The sequence below is a fragment of the Gouania willdenowi genome, chromosome 6 (genome assembly GCF_900634775.1).
Source record: "Gouania willdenowi chromosome 6, fGouWil2.1, whole genome shotgun sequence".
Classification (NCBI taxonomy): domain Eukaryota; kingdom Metazoa; phylum Chordata; class Actinopteri; order Blenniiformes; family Gobiesocidae; genus Gouania; species Gouania willdenowi.
In genome coordinates, this window is record NC_041049.1 from 593,351 (window position 1) to 615,195 (window position 21,845).

Genomic DNA, 21,845 nt, shown 5'->3' on the forward strand with positions numbered 1-21,845 from the left:
GAACGTTTGCAAGTGATTGCCTTCAAAATAAAATCACAGCAGAGGCAAAATACACAAAAACGATTAATTAATTTATAAATATTTCTTGGGTAAACTGTCCTGTAAGGTATAAAAGGCTCGTCTCCGAGGAACCATTATATTCCCTCATGTCTGTGTAAACCAGTATTATTGTTGTTTCATTTTATTTTAGTATCTGTAACCTTAAACATTTATTTTTGAAATACTTCACAGGATATTACGACAGGGGGCGTGGCTGTGTGGAGTGACGTCAGTTTGTTGACAGTGAGCACATCCGCGTTACTTGGAAAATATTTGGATGCTCAACGGTTTTTACCCGTTAACCAGGTAAGTTTTAGTTAACTATTGGGTTAGTTAACCATTAGGCTAGTTAACAGTTGTGTTGTTAAGAGTCGGTTGTGTTGAGGTTTCATTTTTTTTGACAACTTTCGCTTTCGACTTGAAAGTCTAACCATGTCAGGAGATCAAATAATATTTCCTGAAGAAAAGTTGTCTGAATAAATGAAACTTTAACATGTAATTGATTATTATTAGTTTTCTTCTTCTACTACTGATGGCAGCACCTGTAGCTAATCAAACTCGTTGCACTTACTAAAGGTTTTTTCCTCCAGGCTTAATTCTTGCTTGTGTTGTTCGTCATTTAAATAACTAAAATAAATAAATAAAATTGTTTAATAATGATATCCAGATCAGCCAGAGTCAAATCTCCTATTTTCCAGATATTGTCAGTGATCTGGATCAATGATCCTGATCATAGTAACATGATCATTTACACGTTTAGTTCTTTGCATTAAAAAAACAAAAAAAAAATGCAGGAAATAACCAAACATGGTTTATAATCTGTGACAAAAAAACTTTTTCTAAGTCAGCTTTTGAAAGTTTGTTTATTCATTCCAGCAAGTTGTCTTCTTTTATGAAATAATATGTCATGGTTTCATTTATTTAGGCTTCTTTCAGGAAATTTACTTTGAAATTGAACAACAATAAGAGTCAACATCAACAGTGGAGGGGGATTTCATCAAACCCAGCTCAGGGTTTAGTCCAGGTTTAACCTGTGAGTCCAGAGGTTTATTCCATAAAGCGGGTTATGGTCAAACTCTGAGTATGTTCAGGCTCAAATGAGGGAAACTCTGAGTATCTCATTCCTATACGGGAGGTTTGTTCTTATCTGAGTATGTTACCATGGCAACATTGTCCATGAACTAAACCTGGTCACTGGCAGGTTTTATCAAAGAAACCCTGGGTTTCTACCTGGCTCCGCCCACCTGAACACTTTAATAAACTTTAACACTTTTCTCTGAAACACATTAGTGACATCACACACCACAGACGTGTTCACATCATTACTAATGTTGTGTTGATCTACTTTTTTTTTGTTTTTTGCAAACAATAGTTTTCTTTCTAACATTGTAGATGTAGATCATTAAGTGAAAGTCACTGAGAGGTTGATCTACATTAAAACATCTACTGACGTCTGTAGTAAAGTTAACTGAATACAAACCTGTGGATAATATAAAGGAGGAGATGATCATTTAAATAAATACCACTTTTAAGGCTTGATTATTGTTTTATATTATTATACAGTTTGATCTATAGATCATGCATCTTTAAAGATATGATGGAGCAGTCAATTGTGACGCTGTGCTTGGAAGCGATGGGTTGCGGGTTCGCGTCCCACTTCAGTGTTTTTTTATGACATTTTTTAGGACGTATAGGTGACTCTGGTGACAATATTACATTAAAAATCAATATAAATGATTAGATATCAAGCAGAATTTACTGTCTTTATATCCAGTGTAACAGGAGGACTCTCTATGCAGACATCCTATGATGCTGACACGTCTCCTCAGATACATTTATTCATATTATTCACCACTCGTCACGTCACTGAAGAGATAAAGTGATGAAGTGATCATAAAGTGTGACTAATTACGGGTGATTTAAGCCACTATAGTCACTGAAGACTGAACACCACCTTAGACAGGCTCATATTCATCAAACAACGACTTATTTCACCCATTACGGTGAATAAATCACTATTTTCCGGGTGGTTGTCATGGCAGCTCGAATAAATCTCTGATTCATTGATGATGGCTTTTTATGGCGCGCGTGCATGTAAATAACTCAAGGTTTACATACTCAGGGTTGATTGATCCACTTCATACCAGCTGTAATGGAATCAGATACACAGAGTTTCCCATCACTGGGTATGTTGACCTAGAGTTTATGGATTGACTCAGAGTTTGTTAACCCTCCTTTATGGAATACCCCTCAGCTCCGTTAAGCCAGGTTAATCAATGAGAAAACACCTTGGTTACCATAGTAACACAATCCGTGGGTCAAACCTGCTCCTGACCAGGTTTAATCTGTTGAGTCACTCTCATGAAACCATGTCATCATTATTAAAGAAGTCATTTAGTGATTCTTTAAAACACTCAACAAAGATCTACAAAAGGAAAAAGGAGTCAAAAAGACTTTTTTAAATACTGCTTTATTACAGTATTTAAAAAGGAAATTAAATAGAATATCACGGTGTTTTAATATTATTTTAAATCGATACAAATGACAATAGAATAATGATCTTATGATGTGTTTACTGTGTCCCGTACCTTTTTTTTAAAACTTTTTTTTCAACTTGTCTGCACATGCTGTCAAAGGTCAACACCACAGGAAGTGCAATCATTATGAGACAGCAATGCATATTTTGTTATTGCAATAAAATACATTGATTTATTTTATTGCTTAATTGTGACCATCACCAGCCCTCCCTAAGGAAGGGTAAGAAATCTTTTATTATAGGGAGAATATAAAAAGGGAGAGCAGTGTTACACCTAAGTGGAGGGGGAGGGAAAAGGGAGCAGGGAGGAGAGACTCAAGGTAGGAAATAGAAAAGGTGGGGAAGAATAGACTGTTTTGCAGTGAGGGTGAGATGTGAGGTTGTAGAATACATTGTGCTTATTATGTTGTGTAATCCAGCCAGTATGGTGACAAGTGTGAAGCTTAGCTATAATGGTGGTGGCTGTGAACAGGGGGAATGAGTGAATGGTAGTACCTAAAGCAAGTATTTGGGATTAACGTGTCTAAGGTTAAGCCAAATATGAGTTTTATCCCACATCCCAAGGCGTGCCATTGCATCGTATACCAGTATATGTGCAAAAAAAACCCGCTACTGCAAGCCCAGGAACTGCCCTGGGCCCGCAGATGCTGCCAGGCCAGCAGAAAGAGCGGGGACCAGGGAGCCCCAGGCAACCCCCCGCGGCCGAGCAACCCCCCAGATGCCCCCAAGATCCCAGGCCGAGAGGCAGCCACCGCCCCCCACACACACATCCGAGGAAGCCCCAAGCAGCCGAGCACCCAGCGCATCCCCCCCCGACCCCAACCCCAAGGCCCCCGCCAGCATCCAGCCCCCCACCACCCACACCCAAGCACCCAACCCCCCGAGGGAAGGGCCCAGAGAGCCCCCCACCCGAGACCCCAGCAGAGGAGCCAAGGCCCCCGCCAGCAGAGACGGCCAGAGCCACACAGGCAGCCGGCGGGCGCGGGGGCGCAGGGTCCGGACCCCAGGCCAGAAAGACCCGGAACGGAAGCAGCACCGAGAGCACCACCCCCAGGGACGACAACCACGCCCATAGTCGCCGGGGACCAAGGGGATGCTGCAAGCCGCCCCGCCGGCCCCCAGCCGCACCGACCAGGCACCCCAGAGCTGCCAGATCGCCTTTCCTTGATGCCGCCCGCGCGATGCGCCCCAGACGGCCCTCACCCCCACCAAAGGGCCCAGCCACACCACAGAGCCCGGCTCACAGGGTGCCGCCCAAGCCGGGCCCACCCGGGGCCACACCCGCAGCTATGGCAGGGCGCGGCCTGTACCACCCGCCCCGGAAGACCCCCGCCAGGACTGGCCCAGCCAGCGGCCAGACCCGCCGGACCCAAAGGGCACCACCGCAGGACAGGGAACCCCCAAGGGCAAGCCCCCGGGCCAGACCTCCGTGGGGGGCACCCCCAAGGGTGAGCCCCCGGGCCAGACCTCCGTGGGGGCACCCCCCCACCCCCCAGCCCACGAACAGGCCACAACCCAGCAAGACCGCGCAGCCCCAGACGGCACAAAGACAGATGCCCAGGTCCCACCCCCCACCGAACAGCGCAAGCTACGGGGCAATGCCCCCCCCGGCGCAAGAGCGACCGTAGGCCGCCACCACAGGAGAGAGGGACCCCAATGGCACACAACCGATGCGGAGCAGCAGCCCCCAGCCAAAGGCGCAGAACCCACCCGCCCGCCAGCCCGCAGATAGCAGGACAGACCTACCAAGTGGCCGATACCGACCTCAACCCCCGGAACAGCTAGAGCCGCCCCCAGCAAAGAGCACCACCCCGGAGCGCCAAGCAACCCCCCCCAACCCCGGCGCAGACGCCGGCACCCCCCAGAGACCCACCGCCCCGCCACGCCCAACCGCACCCCGCGATCCCCACACGGTAGCCCAGCCATCAACAGAGGGGCCGGGCCCCCACTCGACAGGCCCAGATGTGTGAATTTACCCACCATCCTGTTATGGTGCCTCTCCACTCCCCAATGGAGAGGCACTTCCCTTCCCCACTTCCTTTAATAACAGAGTTCTGATGAACAGCTGCTGCGAGAGGTTCAACAAATATTGCAAAAAGCAAAGGTGATAGTGGGCAACCTTGTCTCGTTCCCCTCTGCAGTGTGAAGCTTTGGGATGTTATTTTGTTTGTGGTTACTGAGGCCTTAGGTTTAGAGTATAGGGTGGAGATCCATTGTATGAATGATTCTCCAAAGCCAAATTTGCCAAGGACAGCAATGAGGAACGACCAGTTGACTCTATCGAATGCTTTTTCTGCGTCTAGTGACAAGATTATTGTTTTCTTTTTAGAGTTCTGTGCCATGTTGATCACATTAAACAGTCTTCTAACATTGTCTGTGGAGTGTCTATTTTTAATAAATCCTGTCTGGTCTTGGTATATAATTGACTGTACGACTTTCTCTAACCTGGAAGTGAGTGCTTTGGAAATAATTTTTAAGTCTGTGTTAATAAGTGAGATGGGACGGTAACTTGAGGGTCACATGGGGTTTTTGTCTGGTTTAAGCAATAATTTAATGTTTGCTGTATTCATGTGACCTCCTACATAACCTTTATTTTTAATCTCTGTTACTACTCTGAAAAAGAGCAGAGCCAGCATTGACCAGAAATGTTTTAGGAATTCAGCAGGGAACCCATCTGGACCTGGTGCTTTGCCTGTTGACATGCTATCCAAAGCATTTTGTAGTTCTTGTAAGGTTAATGGTGAGTCTAAGGTGGTTTTCTGATCTATGGTGAGCTGTGGTAGGTTTAAGTTATTGAGGAAGGTTTTAATATATTCAGGGTCAGGATTTAAGTTTGATGAGTATAGGTTTTAATAATAATCATGAAAAACTTTATTAATGTCCCTGAGGTAAGTTTAAAGTTGACTGAATTATCAGAAATTGCCGCTATGAAATAGTTTTCTTTGTTGTGTTTAAGCTGATTTGCTAAATATTTGCCTGATTTATTGTTGTAGTCAAAGTTTTTGTACCGTAGTTGCTGTAAAATAAAATCCGTTTCCTATTCCAAGATCATCCATGTAATTCAATAATACTTTAGCAGATCGAGATGGTTTTGTATTTGGGCACTTACTGGATCTGTCTAATGATGTGTTGAGTGTCAGATTGAAGTCACCTCTGATGATTAATGATGAGTCAGCAGAAAGGTCCGATAACTCCGAAAAAACTCTATGGAAGAAATCAGGGTCGTTGTTATTGGGGGCATAGAGGTTTAGAATTGTGAAACATTTATTAGATTACCACTTTGATAATAATATATCTACCCTCTGGGTCTATGGTGGAGTTGATTATGTTAAAGAGCAACCTTTTGTTGAAAAGAACCGAGACTCCTCTTTGCCTGGAATTGAAACATGAATTATATATTTTGTTAAAATTTGAGTCTGTCAGAGATTTTTCTTCTGATTGAAGTAAGTGAGTTTCTTGAAAGAAAACAATGTCTGCATTTATTCTTGATACATAATCAAATCTTGATCTTTTTAGCCTGCGAGCGAATGCCACGCACATTCCAGGATGTTACTGAAAAGTGAGACATGGAAAGGAGTGGTTTAGTCCTTACGAATGTGATCATAACCAAGAGTCTGAGAGCATTTGTGCAAGAAAGAAAGAGAAGAAATGCTTATCATGCGATACCACCACAGGGTAAGGGGCTGGGTTGAGAAGGTTAGTGCGAAGCACAAACATACAACAACCAGTACCAAAAAAATAAAACATGCAAGGGGTAATTATATAAAGCATAGGAAGGGGGGTATTGAGTGGATGTGAAAGAAAAAAGAAGGTTAGAGGTTGGAGGTTGGAGGTGTCCCGTACCTTTTAATCAAATGATCACAGTCTTCATGTGTTTAAACCATCAGTAATAATGTCTATGTAAGGATACGTCTGCAGTGTTGGATGTGACATCCAGCATCACACAACAACGCTGAGCTGCTCCCTCTGTTCATTAGAATTTGTTTAGTGCTGAGTTCAACAAACACTCACTAGTCTCATTAATGACATATTTAATTGTAAGTTACAGCATCTCTTTTATTAAACACTGACGGTTGTTAAAAACTTATCAAACTCACATGATCAGTTGTTCTCTATGATAAATTGACTAAATAACACCATCTTTAACGCTTTACTAATTTTGAAATGTTCAAACTACAGAAACTTTTATCCTCACTGCTCAGTAACAGATGACGTCATGTCCTGTTGGTCTAAAAAAAAGCTGCAGTTCGTGTGCCCTCACGCCTGGCTCGACTAAGAACACTTTGATGAAATACCCCCAGGTTTCTATTACAGATTTTTGCAAAATAAAATCAAATTTCTAAATGTGAATAAAGTATAACTGTGCTTTGAACGTGTTTCCATTACCAGTTTGTTTTGCACTATTTAGATTTTGCGCATTTCTGAGAGTAATCTCTGCTTGGAGGACATGTTTGTTGTTGACTCTATTGTTGTTGTTATTATTATTATTCCACTAAGAGCGAAGCACAGAAGTGGTAAGGTTATGTTTTTCCCTCTGTTTGTCTGTCTGTTAGAAAGATAACTTGAAAAGTTATAAACGGATTTGGATGAAATTTTAAGGAAATTCTGTAAATGGGACAAGAAACAAGTGGTGTTCTGGCTACCAAAATAAATATATAGTGTAGTATTTCCCACATTAATTAATTAAATAACACTGGTTGGAGTGTCCAGGATGGACTGGAGCTCTCGGTCAGAGAATCAGGAAGACTGGATGATTTAAGAATGCTTCTTTATTGATTACAGCTGATTGTTCCAGAATGACAGCGTATATACATTCATGTAGGTGCATATGTATTTGTGTATGTGTGTGATCTGGAAATACAATAAGAATGTGAGAATGAATTAGCAAGATAATAACAAAGATAAACATAAGAACACAAGGTCTGCGCTCTCTGAGTGCTTTGCTTGTTGACTCTGTTGTTGTTGTTTCCAGGATGAAGTTGCGGGTTCGGGTCCAGGGTCGAATCTCTGAGGTGGTTCTTCATGGATCTGATTCTCGTGTGTCTGAGCTGTTCGATGCAATCAGGAGCTCAGTGCTGAGTTCACACGGCCTCAGGTCAGACTGGTTTCTTCTCTTCCTCCTCCTGCTCTGAGCTTCATCTTCTTCATCTCTCTCTGTCCTCCAGCACTGACTCAGACTTCTCTCTGTCTCTGAGCGGATCCGAGCGTCTCCTGAACTCTGATCAGACGCTGAAGGACTGCGGCGTCGTCTCTGGAGACCTGATCTATGTGGGCCTTCCTCCTGCCGCTCACTCCTCTTCCTCTTCATCTGCTGACACAGGGGCCTGCAGCGTTCAGGTGAGACCAGACAAAGTAGGCGTGTCAACTAAAAATGCTGCAAACGATTGATTTCTATTGGTTTAGTCGTTTTTGGGAAGCGTTTCATCTGAACTTTAGACAATCTGAAATATAATTAGAATGAATGTCCATCAGTTTACAATGCAGTGTAAATCTATATGCTAATGCTAATGCTAATTACCTTGTTGTCGTCGTTGTTGTTGTTTTCCAGTCAACAAGTCTCACCCCACATACCGACCCTGACCCAGAGGAGAAGCCTTTGAGCTGGGAGCCAATGGTGTGTGGGGAGGCGGAGCCTGGCCAGGTCCCGCCCACCCTGGAGCGGTTGCTCCTCAGCACTGAGTGCTGCAGTTCTAGCGACGCCCTGATGGTGGCAGCACACCTGATGATGTTAGAGAGTGGATTCAGTGCTCAGGTAAGTGTGTGTGTTGTGTGTGTGTGTGGTGTGTGTGTGTGTGAGTGAGTGTGTTTCTGTCTCTGTGTTGAAATGTTGTGTATTTGATGATTGTATTTGTCATTTTCCATATTTTTTGTGGAATACATTTAGGGCCTGTACTACAAAGCTAGATTTCCTCTTATCGCGCTAACTTCCAGGATTTAATCAGTGTGTGCTGGACTACGCAGTTTGCTAACGTCTTATGGAGCTAAATCACCACGGTAACAGGCTCAACGATTAACCTGGGTGTATTGATCAAAGTGTTCTCAGTAGAGCCAGGCTTCAGGTTTAAACCTGGTTCAAGCTAAGCCATCCGTGACCATGCTGGCTTTCACCATTTCATCAAACTCTTCTCAGCTTCAATCTCCCTGGCTGAGCCAATCAGCTGACAGTGTTTAGCTTAAGTGCACGGCTTCCTGCAGAAGACTGTGAGATAGATCGCAGGTTTACTGATCGGAGATGTGAGGACGCATGTGTTACAGCTTTACTCTGATTAAATAGCCAATAGAAACCAATGTTGACACCAACATATCGTCATTTGTCTGGATTTAAAATCATATCTAATCATTTACCATGATATTCTGTTTAATTTTCTTTTCAAATACTGTATCAAAGTGTCTGTTTTTCTTGTTTTTTTTAAATACAAAAGAAGTCTTTTTGACTCATTTTTCCTTTTGTAGATCTTTGTTGAGTGTTTTAAAGCATCCTCCATCCTCCTGACCAATCAGATCTCTTAGAAAACGACCTGTCCATTCATAGAAGATCCTGGTTCATGCAGATCTGACAGCTGAGTTTAGGAAAGATATAGATTTATATCTGATGGACTGATCTACAGTCAGCTGATGAAGTCTGTGTGTAGATACAGGTGAATTCATTCATTAATTCATTCATACGCTATAATGAGGCTGACATCATCATCAGGAACATACTACAGTAAACAATGTGTTCTCATCCCAGTGTGTGATAAATAGATCTACCTGAATAGAAACATGTGTGTGCTGTAATAAAGTTTAACTGCAGAGCGCTGTTCATTTATCATCTAATAGATTAATATCATAAATAATGTCACACTTCTACACATTAACAGTATCAGCAGCTTCCTGTCTGAGTTCTATCATTACTGTCTTTTCTGTAACAACAGTGTTGTTTTTGGTCTGAATTATGGATTTTCATCATTTTAAACTTAAGCAACACCTAACCTGGTCAGGACCAAGTTATGAAGTGGATCAGATCTGAGCGAGTATAAAAGCTCCGCCTCCTGCTGTGCGCTGCACTAACACTGTTGCTCTTCACTGTCATCATGGATTTATATTCATTATATTTATTTAAGATCATAATCTGTTCCTCCTGTAAAGACGCTCACTCTGCCAGGTTCTCCTTTATGTGAACGCACACGTAGCGAGGCTGTAAACACTTGGTTTAAATGAGTGTGTGTTGTTATAGACCTTCATAGGACAGCTTCTCTCTGACAGGGAATGTTAGGTTAGTTGAAGCTAGCTAAAAAGATTAATCCAGATTATAATTATATAGATTTGGAGCATAAGGCCTTTGTTCTTTTATTCTTTTATTGGTTCTTGTTTTTATTTTATTATCTTTGTGTTTTTTAACTAAATATTTCCATTTGCATTGTAATTATTTATTTTTTTATGTATTTTATTTATTATAATGTTGTATTTATTGTAAATCACCACGTTGTGCAACTTGGGGATTTAATTGTTTGTGTATCTTTCAAGTGTTTCTGTGTATTTCTTTGTGTAAGTTGTGTGTGTGTGTGTGTGTGTGTGTGTGTATTGTGTGTAGGACAGTGAGCTGAAGTGGTCACATGTTCCTCCTGGGTGGAGATCCACTGCAGGCGTTTACAGACTGAACTACGTCCATTCTCTGTGTGACAGAGTCGTCGTTACCACGGCAGCCGTTTGTTTGAACTCCAAGCTCAGCATCAACAGTGAGTCAGGCCCCTCCTACTTTCACAAACACACTAGAGGGTATTCCAGAAAGTAGGTTATGTTCAAACTCTGAGTTTGTGGTTGTATAAAGTGAGGTAAGTTCTACTCTGGGTCTGTTACCATGGTTACTTACTCCAAGAATTGAACCTTCTCACCGGCAGATTTTGTCTAAGAAACCTTGGTTTTCTACCTGGCTCCGCCCACATGAACACCGTTTCTGGTGACCATGGTATTTTGTGTTATCTTTGCTCCATTGATGTTGGCTTTTTATGGCGTGCGTTAGGCTTGGGCGGTATTAAAATGTTTATACAGTTGATTGAACTTGGAGCTGTTCCCCACACTCCGTGTCAGTAGAAGGCGCTAATGCCCTAAATGGTGGAGGCCGATCACGAAGAAGAAGAACATCCGGGCGGCTCCGTGTGTGGTTGGAAATTCAAGCAGCAACGTTTAGGCATTAAATAAGTTATATTTTTATAGGGTTAGGGTTTATCTGGAACAACAGAAAACCTAGACTAAGACTCAGATTATTGTATCTGTCATATAATAGGGGTGGGCTACAGATGCCCAGTTTACAGTGGTATTACTGGGCCGCTCAGCTGCACAGTGCTATGTTTTATTTGGTCACACACTCCTCTCCATCATGGGTTTATATTGAACAAGCATCAATATCTAAGCTGTCATTAAGCCTATATTTATATTCAGCAGATTTTAAAACTTTAATGAAAAAAACAACAAATCCTTTCTTTAAAAACTCTATTGACATATGGTTTAAAGCTCACAGACATATTGGTGATACTCTCTCATCTCTCAATGTTCACCTATTTGGGATAATGTGCAGTTTACTTCTGGCAGGGCAGACAGAGGTTTTCAGGTTTGGGCCGACAGGACGTGCAAATAATTGGAGACTTATATGTGCAGTGCACTTTACTAACATTTAACGTCTTTTGTTTGAAATATTCAATCAACACTTTTTTAAATACTTACAATTGAAGCATTTCATCTCATCAAAGCATCACCAGGCTACAAGTGAGCCGCTGCGGTCCTGCCTGGAGGGAAGTGTGTTCAAACACATGAATGGGAAACGGTAAATCTCTATAACTATAAACAGCTCTTGTCTCACATGATGAGGATTCTAGTCATGATAGAAGGAGGGGATAGAGTTTAGATATAAGGAAACAATTGAAGAAGCTGAGTGTGTGACAGTTTGTTTAAAAGCTCAAACACAAACTATTAATACTCAAATGAAACTGCTACAACATAAGTGGTTAATGAGGATGGTTGCTCTATCTTGGAGAGAAACTGAAGTATCCTGTACACAATCCTGGATTAGAGAGATGGTCATGTGTGTTTCAGTAGAAAAGCTAACTTATGTCATTAGGGCTAAAGTGTAAGAATTTGAAGAGGTGTGAGCACCCTTAATGGCCTTTCTCAAGCAATAGATTATATTAATCTCTAGGGCTGTTGAGTGTGACAATTGTTGTTTTGTTTTTTAATTATTTATTTTTTTATTTATTTAATATTATTACCATTTTTTTAACTTTACTTTTTGCATGTGCGTGTATGCAACGAGGTCTGCTTGCATCTCATTGTGCGACTAGTGTGGTATGTGTCGATGTGTTTTGTATGTTCTTATTGAAAATCTATAAAAAATGTTCTTTAAAAAGTACATATATATATATATATATGATATTTAATCTTTATCTCCTATATAAGTGCTTTGCATTTTTTTAAAACAGTATTGAAACTAATACCGTTGCTATTTCATGGCACGGCGGTAAACGGTAATACCGTATTACCGCCCAAGCCTAGCGTGTGCACATAATGAACCCAAGGTTTCCATAATCAGGGTTCATACCAGCAGTAATGGAATCAGATACCCAGAGTTTATTAAGTCAGAGTTTATGGATAGACTCAGAGTTTGTTGAACCTCCTTTCTGGAACACCCCTTTGTAAAGTTTGAAAGATGTGTTCAAATGAGCTCTTGAACAAGCCCCGCCCTCAAAAAGTGTTGATTATCTAAACTATGCCATGACAATATTTTACTCCGCCCACTTATAATTGTGTTTTTTTGTAAGCCCTGCCCTCTTAGAGACTCCACCCACTTAAAGTGTGACACAAGTCCCTCCCCTAGTCTCTTAAAATGGGCGGGGCTTAAAGCTAAGTTTTCTTATAATAAAAGTTTCTTTAAGATGGAATCTGTAACGAAATGATCACAAAAACACAGTAAACCACAATAAAAACATCAAACTCATCATTCATAAACCATGTTCATCCTCAGTGATCCTGAAGGTGGAGAACACCCTCATCTGTACCCACAACCTGGTTCTGACTCCGTCCACCTACGTCATGGACCAGGGCTCAGGTTAGTCTGATCACATGATCAATAATAATATGAATGGATGAATGATGGATTAACTGTGGGTGTGGCTTAGGAGGATGTGCTGCTGCTGCCTTCAAGGACCTCAGGAAACTCTCTCGGCTCTTCAAGGACCAGCTGGCCTATCGGATGATCGCTGCTGCCCGGGATGGTAATAGTAGCCCCGCCCATGTCTTCTATGAATCTGGCAGATATTTGGAGACTGCAGTATCCCACAGAGATGATTCCTTTGTTTCACCAAGACACAGATCATATTCTAGGATAGATTATTTTATATTGGACTCTAGTTTGATTTCTAATGTGATCTTTTCAACTTATCAGAATATTTAAATTTCTGATCTTTCTCCAACATCCTTGATCCTTGACCTTAACCATAAGAGACAACATTATAACTGGCGATTTCATCCCTCACTCCTTCTGGATGCATCATTTGGCAAATTTATGTCTGCAAAAATCAGAGTTTCTGGAAACTAATGACAATTCTGAGGTTAATGACTCCACCCTATGGGAAACTTTTAAGGTAGTCAGCAGAGGTCACATTATTTCTTTTGAAATTTATATGAGGAGGGAGAAGAGGAAGTATCTTGTAGAGATAGAAGATCCCCCCCCAGTCCCCCTACTCTACAAAATATTCTGAAATTGAAATATGAATTTAATACTCTTTTGTCTGATCAGGTGCGGGACCAGCTGCTTAAACTAAGGCAAATACATGTTGCGCTTAGGGATAAGCCCCATAAACTTCTATCTAGATATCTAAGAGGCTTACAGGCCAGCAGAACCATTCATAAAGTCAGGTCAAAAACAGGGGAAGTCGTTGTTGACCCAAAAGGCATTAATGATCATTTTAAGGAGTGTTACGAGCAACTCTATATGTCAAAAGCAAATGGGAATCTTTGGGGATCTTTTTGACTGGTTTGGAGGTCTAGCTCTTCCGAAGTTAAAGCTAGGGTAGGTAGTTTTCTCCAGATACACTTTTTAAGTTTTTGTCCTGACATAAATGTAGATCGTATGTTCTCTGAAAAAAGGAACAAAGAAAATCCATCATCTGTAGCAGCTGTAAACCTATAATAACTTCCACCAATGGAAAAAAAAAACGAATCGTTTTTTTAACCAATCACGTCTCCCTGTCTCTCTGCTTGTTCTCGACCCCTCGCATGCACGAGCTCACACTGAATGTACGTCACCGCTGACGCTAAAACAGAGTTTTTAGTCACGTTTTTAACATATATAATGATTTACTGCTGAATGAGACATGAGACAACAACGTTTCTACACAATACAAGTGATGAGCTGAGCTCCTCTTCTGCAGCAGCTGTGAGCATGCATGTGAGTGAGACGGAGCACAGAGGGGAGGGGGTAAAGGCGGAGCCATCAGGGAGGCTACATTCAAAATTATGCTAGCTTTTGAAAATCGTCTACATTACCTTTAAGCAAGACTGCACAAGATGCCTTCAATTCAAACATCTCAGTTCAGGAAATTTTGGATGCCATAAAATCTTTTCCTAATGGTAAGACTGCAGGGTGGACGGTTTCAGCATTGAACTAAATAAAAAGAAATCTGAAAAGTTGGCTCCTCTCCTTTTGAGAATGTTTACACACTCTTTTGAAACTTGTACATTTCCTCACACTTTGTATGAGGCCAATATTCACTGATACAGAAGGAGGGCAGGGATGAGACTGAGCTTTCATCTTTTCGACCTATTGCTTTATTAAACTTTGACAAGAAGGTTTTTACAAAAACACTGGCAAACGGTAAATAAACATATAACTTCTATTATTCATGCTGATCAAACTGGCTTTGTCCCAAATAGGTTCTCATTTTTTAATGTAAGAAGGCTAATGAACATAATATATCATAAACACGAGAATGGCCGCTCCTTGCTTAGATGCAGAAAAGGTGCTTGACCAATTGGAGTGGGGATACATGTTGAGAGTTTTGGAGGAGTTTGCGTTTGACACTCAGTTTATCTCTTGGATTGAATTGTTATATGCCCAGCCCTCTTCATCTATTTGAACTAATCACGAAAAGTCGGCCCCCTTTCCGTTACATCGTGGTACACGGCAGGGCTGTCCACTCAGCCCCCTGTTGTTCGCAATTGCAATTGAACCTCGGCCATCAGTATTAGACACCACACTATTCTTAGACCCATTCACCTGGGAAATATAGACCATCACCTTTCTTTATACGCGGACGACGTTGTAATTTTCCTCTCACAGCCTGAACAGTCCATCCCTGTTTTACTTGACCTCATAAAATCTTTTGGCAAGGTCTCAGGATACACCATTAATTGGCAAAAGTCTGAATTCATGGCCATTGGTGCAGAACTTGACCCTGAGTTTTTACATAATCTTCCATTCAAAGTTACTGACAAATTAAAGTATCTTGGAGTACTCCTTCTAAGGGATCCTAATTTAATATTTAAGTACAATTTTCTTGAAGCGGTAGAGAAATTAAAAGTCAATGACCCTTTACTCACTGTTTCCGATATTTACAAATAAAAACTATATCCGCCAATCTATGCCTAATTTCAGACTTCCTGAGGATAAAAGATTTACAGTTTTTTGCTGCACCGGCCTGCCTCAAAAATGTATTTCATGCTTTGTAAAAGTCCTCTCTAAACAACTTTATATAACTCTATAAAACTCTGTATAACTCTATTTAATTCTATATAGAGTTATATATAATTATATATAAGTCATATACTATATATAATTCTTTATAAGTATATATAATTATATATAACTCTATATAATTCTATATAACTATTTCTAACTATATAATTCTATATAACTATATATAAAACTATATAACTATATATAATTATATATAATTCTTTATAAGTATATATAATTCTATATAACTATATATAATATATAACTATATATATTCTCTATAACTATTTATAACTATATTCTATTAACTATATATAATTCTTTATAAGTATATAATTCTATATAACTCTATATAATTCTATATAACTATTTCTAACTATATAATTCTATATAACTATAATATAACTATAACTATATAATTATATATAATTCTTTTAAGTATATATAATTCTATATAACTATATATAATACTATATAACTATATATAATTCTATATAACTATTTATAACATATATATTCTATATAACTATATAATTCTATAAACTATATTAATTCTTTATAAGTATATATAATTCTATATAACTATTTATAACTATATAATTCTATATACTATATATAATACTATATAACGATATATAATTCATATAACTATTATAACTATATAATGCTATATAACTATATATAATTCTTTATAAGTATATATAATTCTATATAACTATTTATAACTATATAATTCTATATACTATATATAAAACTATATAACTATATAATTATATATAATTCTTTATAAGTATATATAATTCTATATAACTATAACTATATATTCTATATAACTATATAAATTATAATAACTCTATATAATTCTATATAACTATTTCTAACTATATAATTCTACTATAACTATATATAAAACTATATAACTATACATAATTATATAATCTTATAAGTATATATAATTCTATATAACATATATAATACTATATAACTATAACTATAATTCTATATAACTATATATAATACTATATAACTATATATAATATATCTATAACTATATAATTCTATATAACTATATATAATTCTTTATAAGTATATATAATTATATATAACTCTATATAATTCTATATAACTATTTCTAACTCTATAATTCAATCTATATATAAAACTATATAACTATTATAATAATATATAATTCTTTATAATATATATAATTCTATATAACTATATATAATACTATATAACTATATAATTCTATATAACTATAACTATATAATTCTATATAACTATATATAATTCTTTATAAGTATATATAATCTATATAACTATAACTATATAATTCTATATACTATATAAATCTTTATAAGTATATATAATTATATATAACTCTATATATTCTATATAACTATTTCTAACTATAATCTATATAACTATATATAAAACTATAACTATATATAATATATATATTCTTTATAAGTAATATAGAAATTCTATCTAACATATATATCTATATAACTATATATTCTATATAACTATTTATAACTATTAATTCTATATAACTATATAAATTCTTTATAAGTATATATAATTCTATATACATTTAATCTATATTTCTATATACTATATATAATTCTTTATAAGTATATATAATTCTATAACTTCTTACTTATATATTCTATATAACTTATATAATTCTTTAATAGTATATCTAATATAACTATTTCTCATAATAATATTCTATATAACTATCTATAATACTATATAACTATATATAATTCTATATAACTATTTATAACTATAATTCTATATAACTATATATAATTCTATATAACTCTATATAATTCTATGCTTTATTTGTAACTCTGATGATCTAATGATCACTGGAGGTTTTCTTCAGTCCCACCGGAAGCAGTAAATAAGCTTTTTCTGTTTCTTTTCAGCTCTAAACCTCCATCCGCTCATCGGCCTCGACGCTCTGCCTCTGAGATCCTGCTACTCGTCGTCCGAATGTGGATGTTCGATCGGTCGTCCAACTGTCAGCGGTCAGCCGACACTTCAGAGGTGCCACGTCTGACCCTCCCTGTGGAAACACCTGTACTGTAGAGACTACCGTTCTGTGGTTCAGGTTCACACACAGACTGGAGAGAGGTATTCATATGTTTACAATACCTTTATTAATATGTTTATAATGCCTTTATTCATGTTTCCATTCAAAAATAATACCAATAGGCTGTACTTTCCTCCACCAACTGGGGCAGAGTTTATTTTATCTGCACAAAAAAACAAACAAGTAAAAATAAAACAGTTATTTTTATTTCACCTGACTGCAGATAAAATATGTTTGGTAAAATGTGACTCTTCATCTTTAAATTAAAGCCTAAATCACACCAAATGATCATAATATGTAAAATATTTTACTCAATACTTAATGTTACCACCAGGGGGCAGACACAGCTCAATTTGATGTTATCAGTGAGCTCTATGTTGCGTTCGATTGCACTCAGAACATAGAATGGACAACACACAGGGAAGTGAAGCTTTTATTGTTAGAGCGCCCCCTGCTGACTGGCTGCTGTATAGGTCATAAGCCCCGCCTCCTCAATGATAACAGATGGATGTGGGTCAAACAGTAAAGTTAAAATACTGGTCACATCATTTTTTTTCAGACCGAAACTCTGCTGTGATCATTAGTTATTATCACATACATTGTGTTCAAGTGATCATTTTTCTGTGAACTTTGTTTTAAATAAGTTATTTGAGGTTAAAAAACGGGATTATGTCATATGACGACAACTGACAGCCATAGATCCTGCGTAGCTCTCTGTGTGAATAGTAGTTACGTCATTAAAGAAAGCAGAGACGCCATTAAACTTTTCCGTTCAGTTTTTGGTCTTTTCAGAGCTCCTACTACGAGTACTAACCTCTATGATCTGATCATCTGAACAAGACGTTGGTAGAATTTCCAGTGGGAAAGATAATTACGTTTGTGGCGTAGCTGGACTGCGTAACTCATCAGGTCAGTACACTAAATGGGCGGGACGTGTTACAAGGGCTCCTCCCACCGGACCGTACTGCACAGACTCTGGCTCCAAATTATGTCAAATTTGCAAGATGGCAACGCCCCAAAGCTTCGTATTTTGGCTTCAAGAACGTTGAGTGGGAACAGCTAAAGTGCACGCCCCCTGCAGGAACCCGGTGTCACAGTCTGAGTTTACCTCGTACTGAGATTGATTATGAGCATATGTGCGCATGAGCAGTACTGGAAAATGATTTTTTGCTAAAAAATAAATACATTTTTGTTTGTTTTTGTTTTCAAAGTGAACGGACACGTGTTTTATTTGTTTATGGATTATGTTAGGGTTAGGTTTTGTTATGGTCATTTATATTCATCATCATATCCTCAAATGTATGTTCATGTGTACAATTTGTCATGTTTTAATACATGACGACTCCATTAATCTTTACACTTTTGAACAGCTGAATCATGATTAAACAGTACAGATCGTATTATTCTCAGTGCAGCACAGTCTCTGCTCACATGCAGATACACTATATACTGACGCACACACTTATCAAGGACAGATAAAAGACTGGAGCCAAACCTTCTCATAACATCTTCATCATCCTCCAACATGCCACTATGGGCATCTGACTCCCTCCCTTTTGTCTCTCACTGTTGGGACCTTTTCTTATCTGTATAAAACCTTAAGCTGAAACTGTTAGAGGGCGCGGCACTTCCTTCGGACGTCCGCCTGGACGGACGCTAATTTTGTTTCACTTTGTTCCATTTTGTACCTTTTTTCTTAGTTTAGAATAAACATTTTTTATATAAAATCATCAATGCTTCTCCTGGACTCCATCATTCAACCAGAGCAATAAATCATGTCTCCAAATAAGGTCAACCGTAAATTCAGCCGTAACAGTTTTAATCTCAGTACGGAGGTAAACTCAGTTTTTCCGGTGTCACGGTCTGAGTTCACATTGGTCTCAGATCGGTTATGAGCGTGTGTGACCCTCTCTACTTTGCTCTGCTTGTTGTTTTAAACACACTTCCAGGAGACAGGATAGGTGGAGCATACAGTGCTGTTTAATCTGCAACATGGGACAACAAATAGGCAGCTTCTTAATATCAGTTGGTCACCAGTTCACTCCAGCATTAACTAAAAACAGTCACACATTAGCAAGTAAGACTACAGTGTGCACAACACTGCCTGCATCTCAGCTAATTAGCGGTTAGCTTCCGTTAGCATTGATTAAGCTAATAGCTCAGTTTCCAAGTTGAAGAAACACAGCAAATTAACCTACATGCTAACTTCACCTTAAACACTCTGTGATTAAACATCATGGTGTCAACATTCTCTATACACTTTAAAACACATGTTTTAACAGGACTGTGACTGTGAACAGGAGACCAACGTACCACCAGCAGACGTCAAACAATACGCAGCATTAACATCCGCTGGGATTTTCAAAATAAATATAAATAATAATATTGCGTCCCAAACTTTACAGGAATTGAATAACTTACTGTATTTACACCGTTACACATGCGGCACTACAGAAAATGAATTTATGCTACTTCCGCTTAGCTTTTTCTACTTCTGCCGTGCTGAGATAAAAAATGTAATTTCAAAGCTAATGTTATTTGACGAGTGCTGAATGGCAGCTTTTCTCGTACAAAATGTACAACTGCTCAAATGTGTTTTATAATTTATTTAATACCCTTTTTATTATTGTTACTTGTATTCTGTTTGGATAAAAATAAAGCACATGTTGGAAAAAACATGATTATAATAAAACTCCATACAAAAATTAATAATTTTTCCAAAAAAACACGATTATAATATACATTGCAGTAAAAAACAGTTAACCTAATGTAACTATTTTTTAATATCAATATAACCCAGTACGGGTACATCTCAGTACGTAGCAGTCACGTACTGAGATTTTAAGAGGAACTCAGACCGTGACACTGGGATGTTAGTTCCGACCTCTGAGGATAATGCGTTTTATTCAGTACGCTCAGAAAGCATGACTGGTCACAGCGAGCTGATGTTTGTTTTTATATTTTTCGAGGAGCAAAGATGCCTGCTGGGGAAATATAAATTATAAATACACAGTATATTAGCTCCTTGGGTAAGAGAGAGAGAGAGAGAGAAACATCCTACACTTTAGGTTAGACTTGAATGCACCAGCAGGATGAATCCTGCTTCATAGAACCATAGACTGTAGATAGTGCATTGAACTATATGATATCATTACTAATGCTGATGGAAATAGCACTGTTAGTAACACACATGCCAAATTAAACAGCACATAAAAGTAAAAGTTGAGGGGAAAGTGTCTGTTTACATCTAACGGTGGGCGCTGCCATTTGTCTAAAACATCATTTTGACCGACTCGGGGTGTTGGATTCTACCCAAATTCCCGTGGCGGGGATTCCGAGGTCAAGGGCCGTTTTATTGCTCTTTTCCGATTGGTTCTGTCTGATTTGTCTGAGTTCCGAGTGCAATTGAATGCAGCATTAGTCTGTTAGTTCCATGTGTGTTTGTGTACTTTTACATTGAAGCTAACGTTAGTGTGTGTGTTTGTGTAGCTTTACAGTGAAGCTAACATTAGCGTGTGTATGTTTGTGTATCTTTACATTGAAGCTAACATTGTGTATGTGTTTGTGTACCTTTACATTGAAGCTAACATTAGCGTGTGTGTGTTTGTGTAGCTTTACATTGAAGCTTACGGTAGCACGTGCGTGTTTGTGTAGCTTTATATTGAAGCTAACGTTTACGTGTGTGTTTGTGTACTTTTACATTGAAGCTAACATTAGCGTGTGTGTGTTTGTGTACCATTATATTGAAGCTAACGTTAGCGTGTGTGTTTGTGTACCTTTACATTGAAGCTAACATTAGCGTGTGTGTGTTTGTGTACCTTTACATTGAAGCTAACATTAGCGTGTGTGTGTTTGTGAAGCTTTACATTGAAGCTAATGTTAGTGTGTGTGTTTGTGTAGCTTTACATTGAAGCTAACATTAGCGTATGTGTGTTTGTGTAGCTTTACATTGAAGCTAACATTAGCGTGCGTGTGTTTGTGCAGCTTTACATCGAGAGGTTCAGAGCACGCCGTAAAATCAGGAGACAGACTGAGGATCCTTTCCTTCCTTATCCATTCGGAGTCCCTCCCTTCTCTCCCTTCCCCGTCCCTCAACCATTTCCAGGGATCGGAGACCCCTACCAGAGGCCTGTGTTGCCCCGCCCCCGCTACGACCCCATTGGCCCACTGCCGTCACATGGCCGACCACGATTTTGGACGGGACAAAGATCGACAGACGTTCGCAGAGGATTTATTTAATGTTTGACTGACCTTGTTAACAATAAAGTCCTCCTCCCTCAGTCTGTGGGTTTCTGTGTGAACATTCACTAATGTGTGTGTGTGTGTGTGTGTGTACGTACATGTATTATTGTGTGTGACAGGAATCCCGATAGCAATGACGTCATCTTTTGTCTGAAAACAAAGGGTGTACTTGTTTGAGGGACAGTTGTGCCCGTATCCGCTGCAGTCAAACAGGCCCG

The 21,845-nt window shown here is 38.7% G+C and overlaps 1 protein-coding gene across 1 annotated transcript; it reads left to right on the forward strand.

Annotated features, from left to right (window-relative positions):
* Positions 1-24: 24 nt before the first annotated feature.
* On the forward strand, positions 25-21,668 carry fbxo7 (F-box protein 7). The gene is given in 14 exon segments (XM_028449974.1): positions 25-106; positions 232-345; positions 7,548-7,670; positions 7,741-7,912; positions 8,124-8,327; positions 10,149-10,293; positions 12,573-12,656; positions 12,727-12,822; positions 17,219-17,257; positions 17,260-17,286; positions 17,289-17,351; positions 17,354-17,426; positions 18,226-18,294; positions 21,370-21,668. Coding segments are annotated over 12 exon segments (1,065 nt in total). The 5' UTR covers positions 25-106; positions 232-316; the 3' UTR covers positions 18,236-18,294; positions 21,370-21,668.
* The last annotated feature ends 177 nt before the right edge of the window (positions 21,669-21,845 follow it).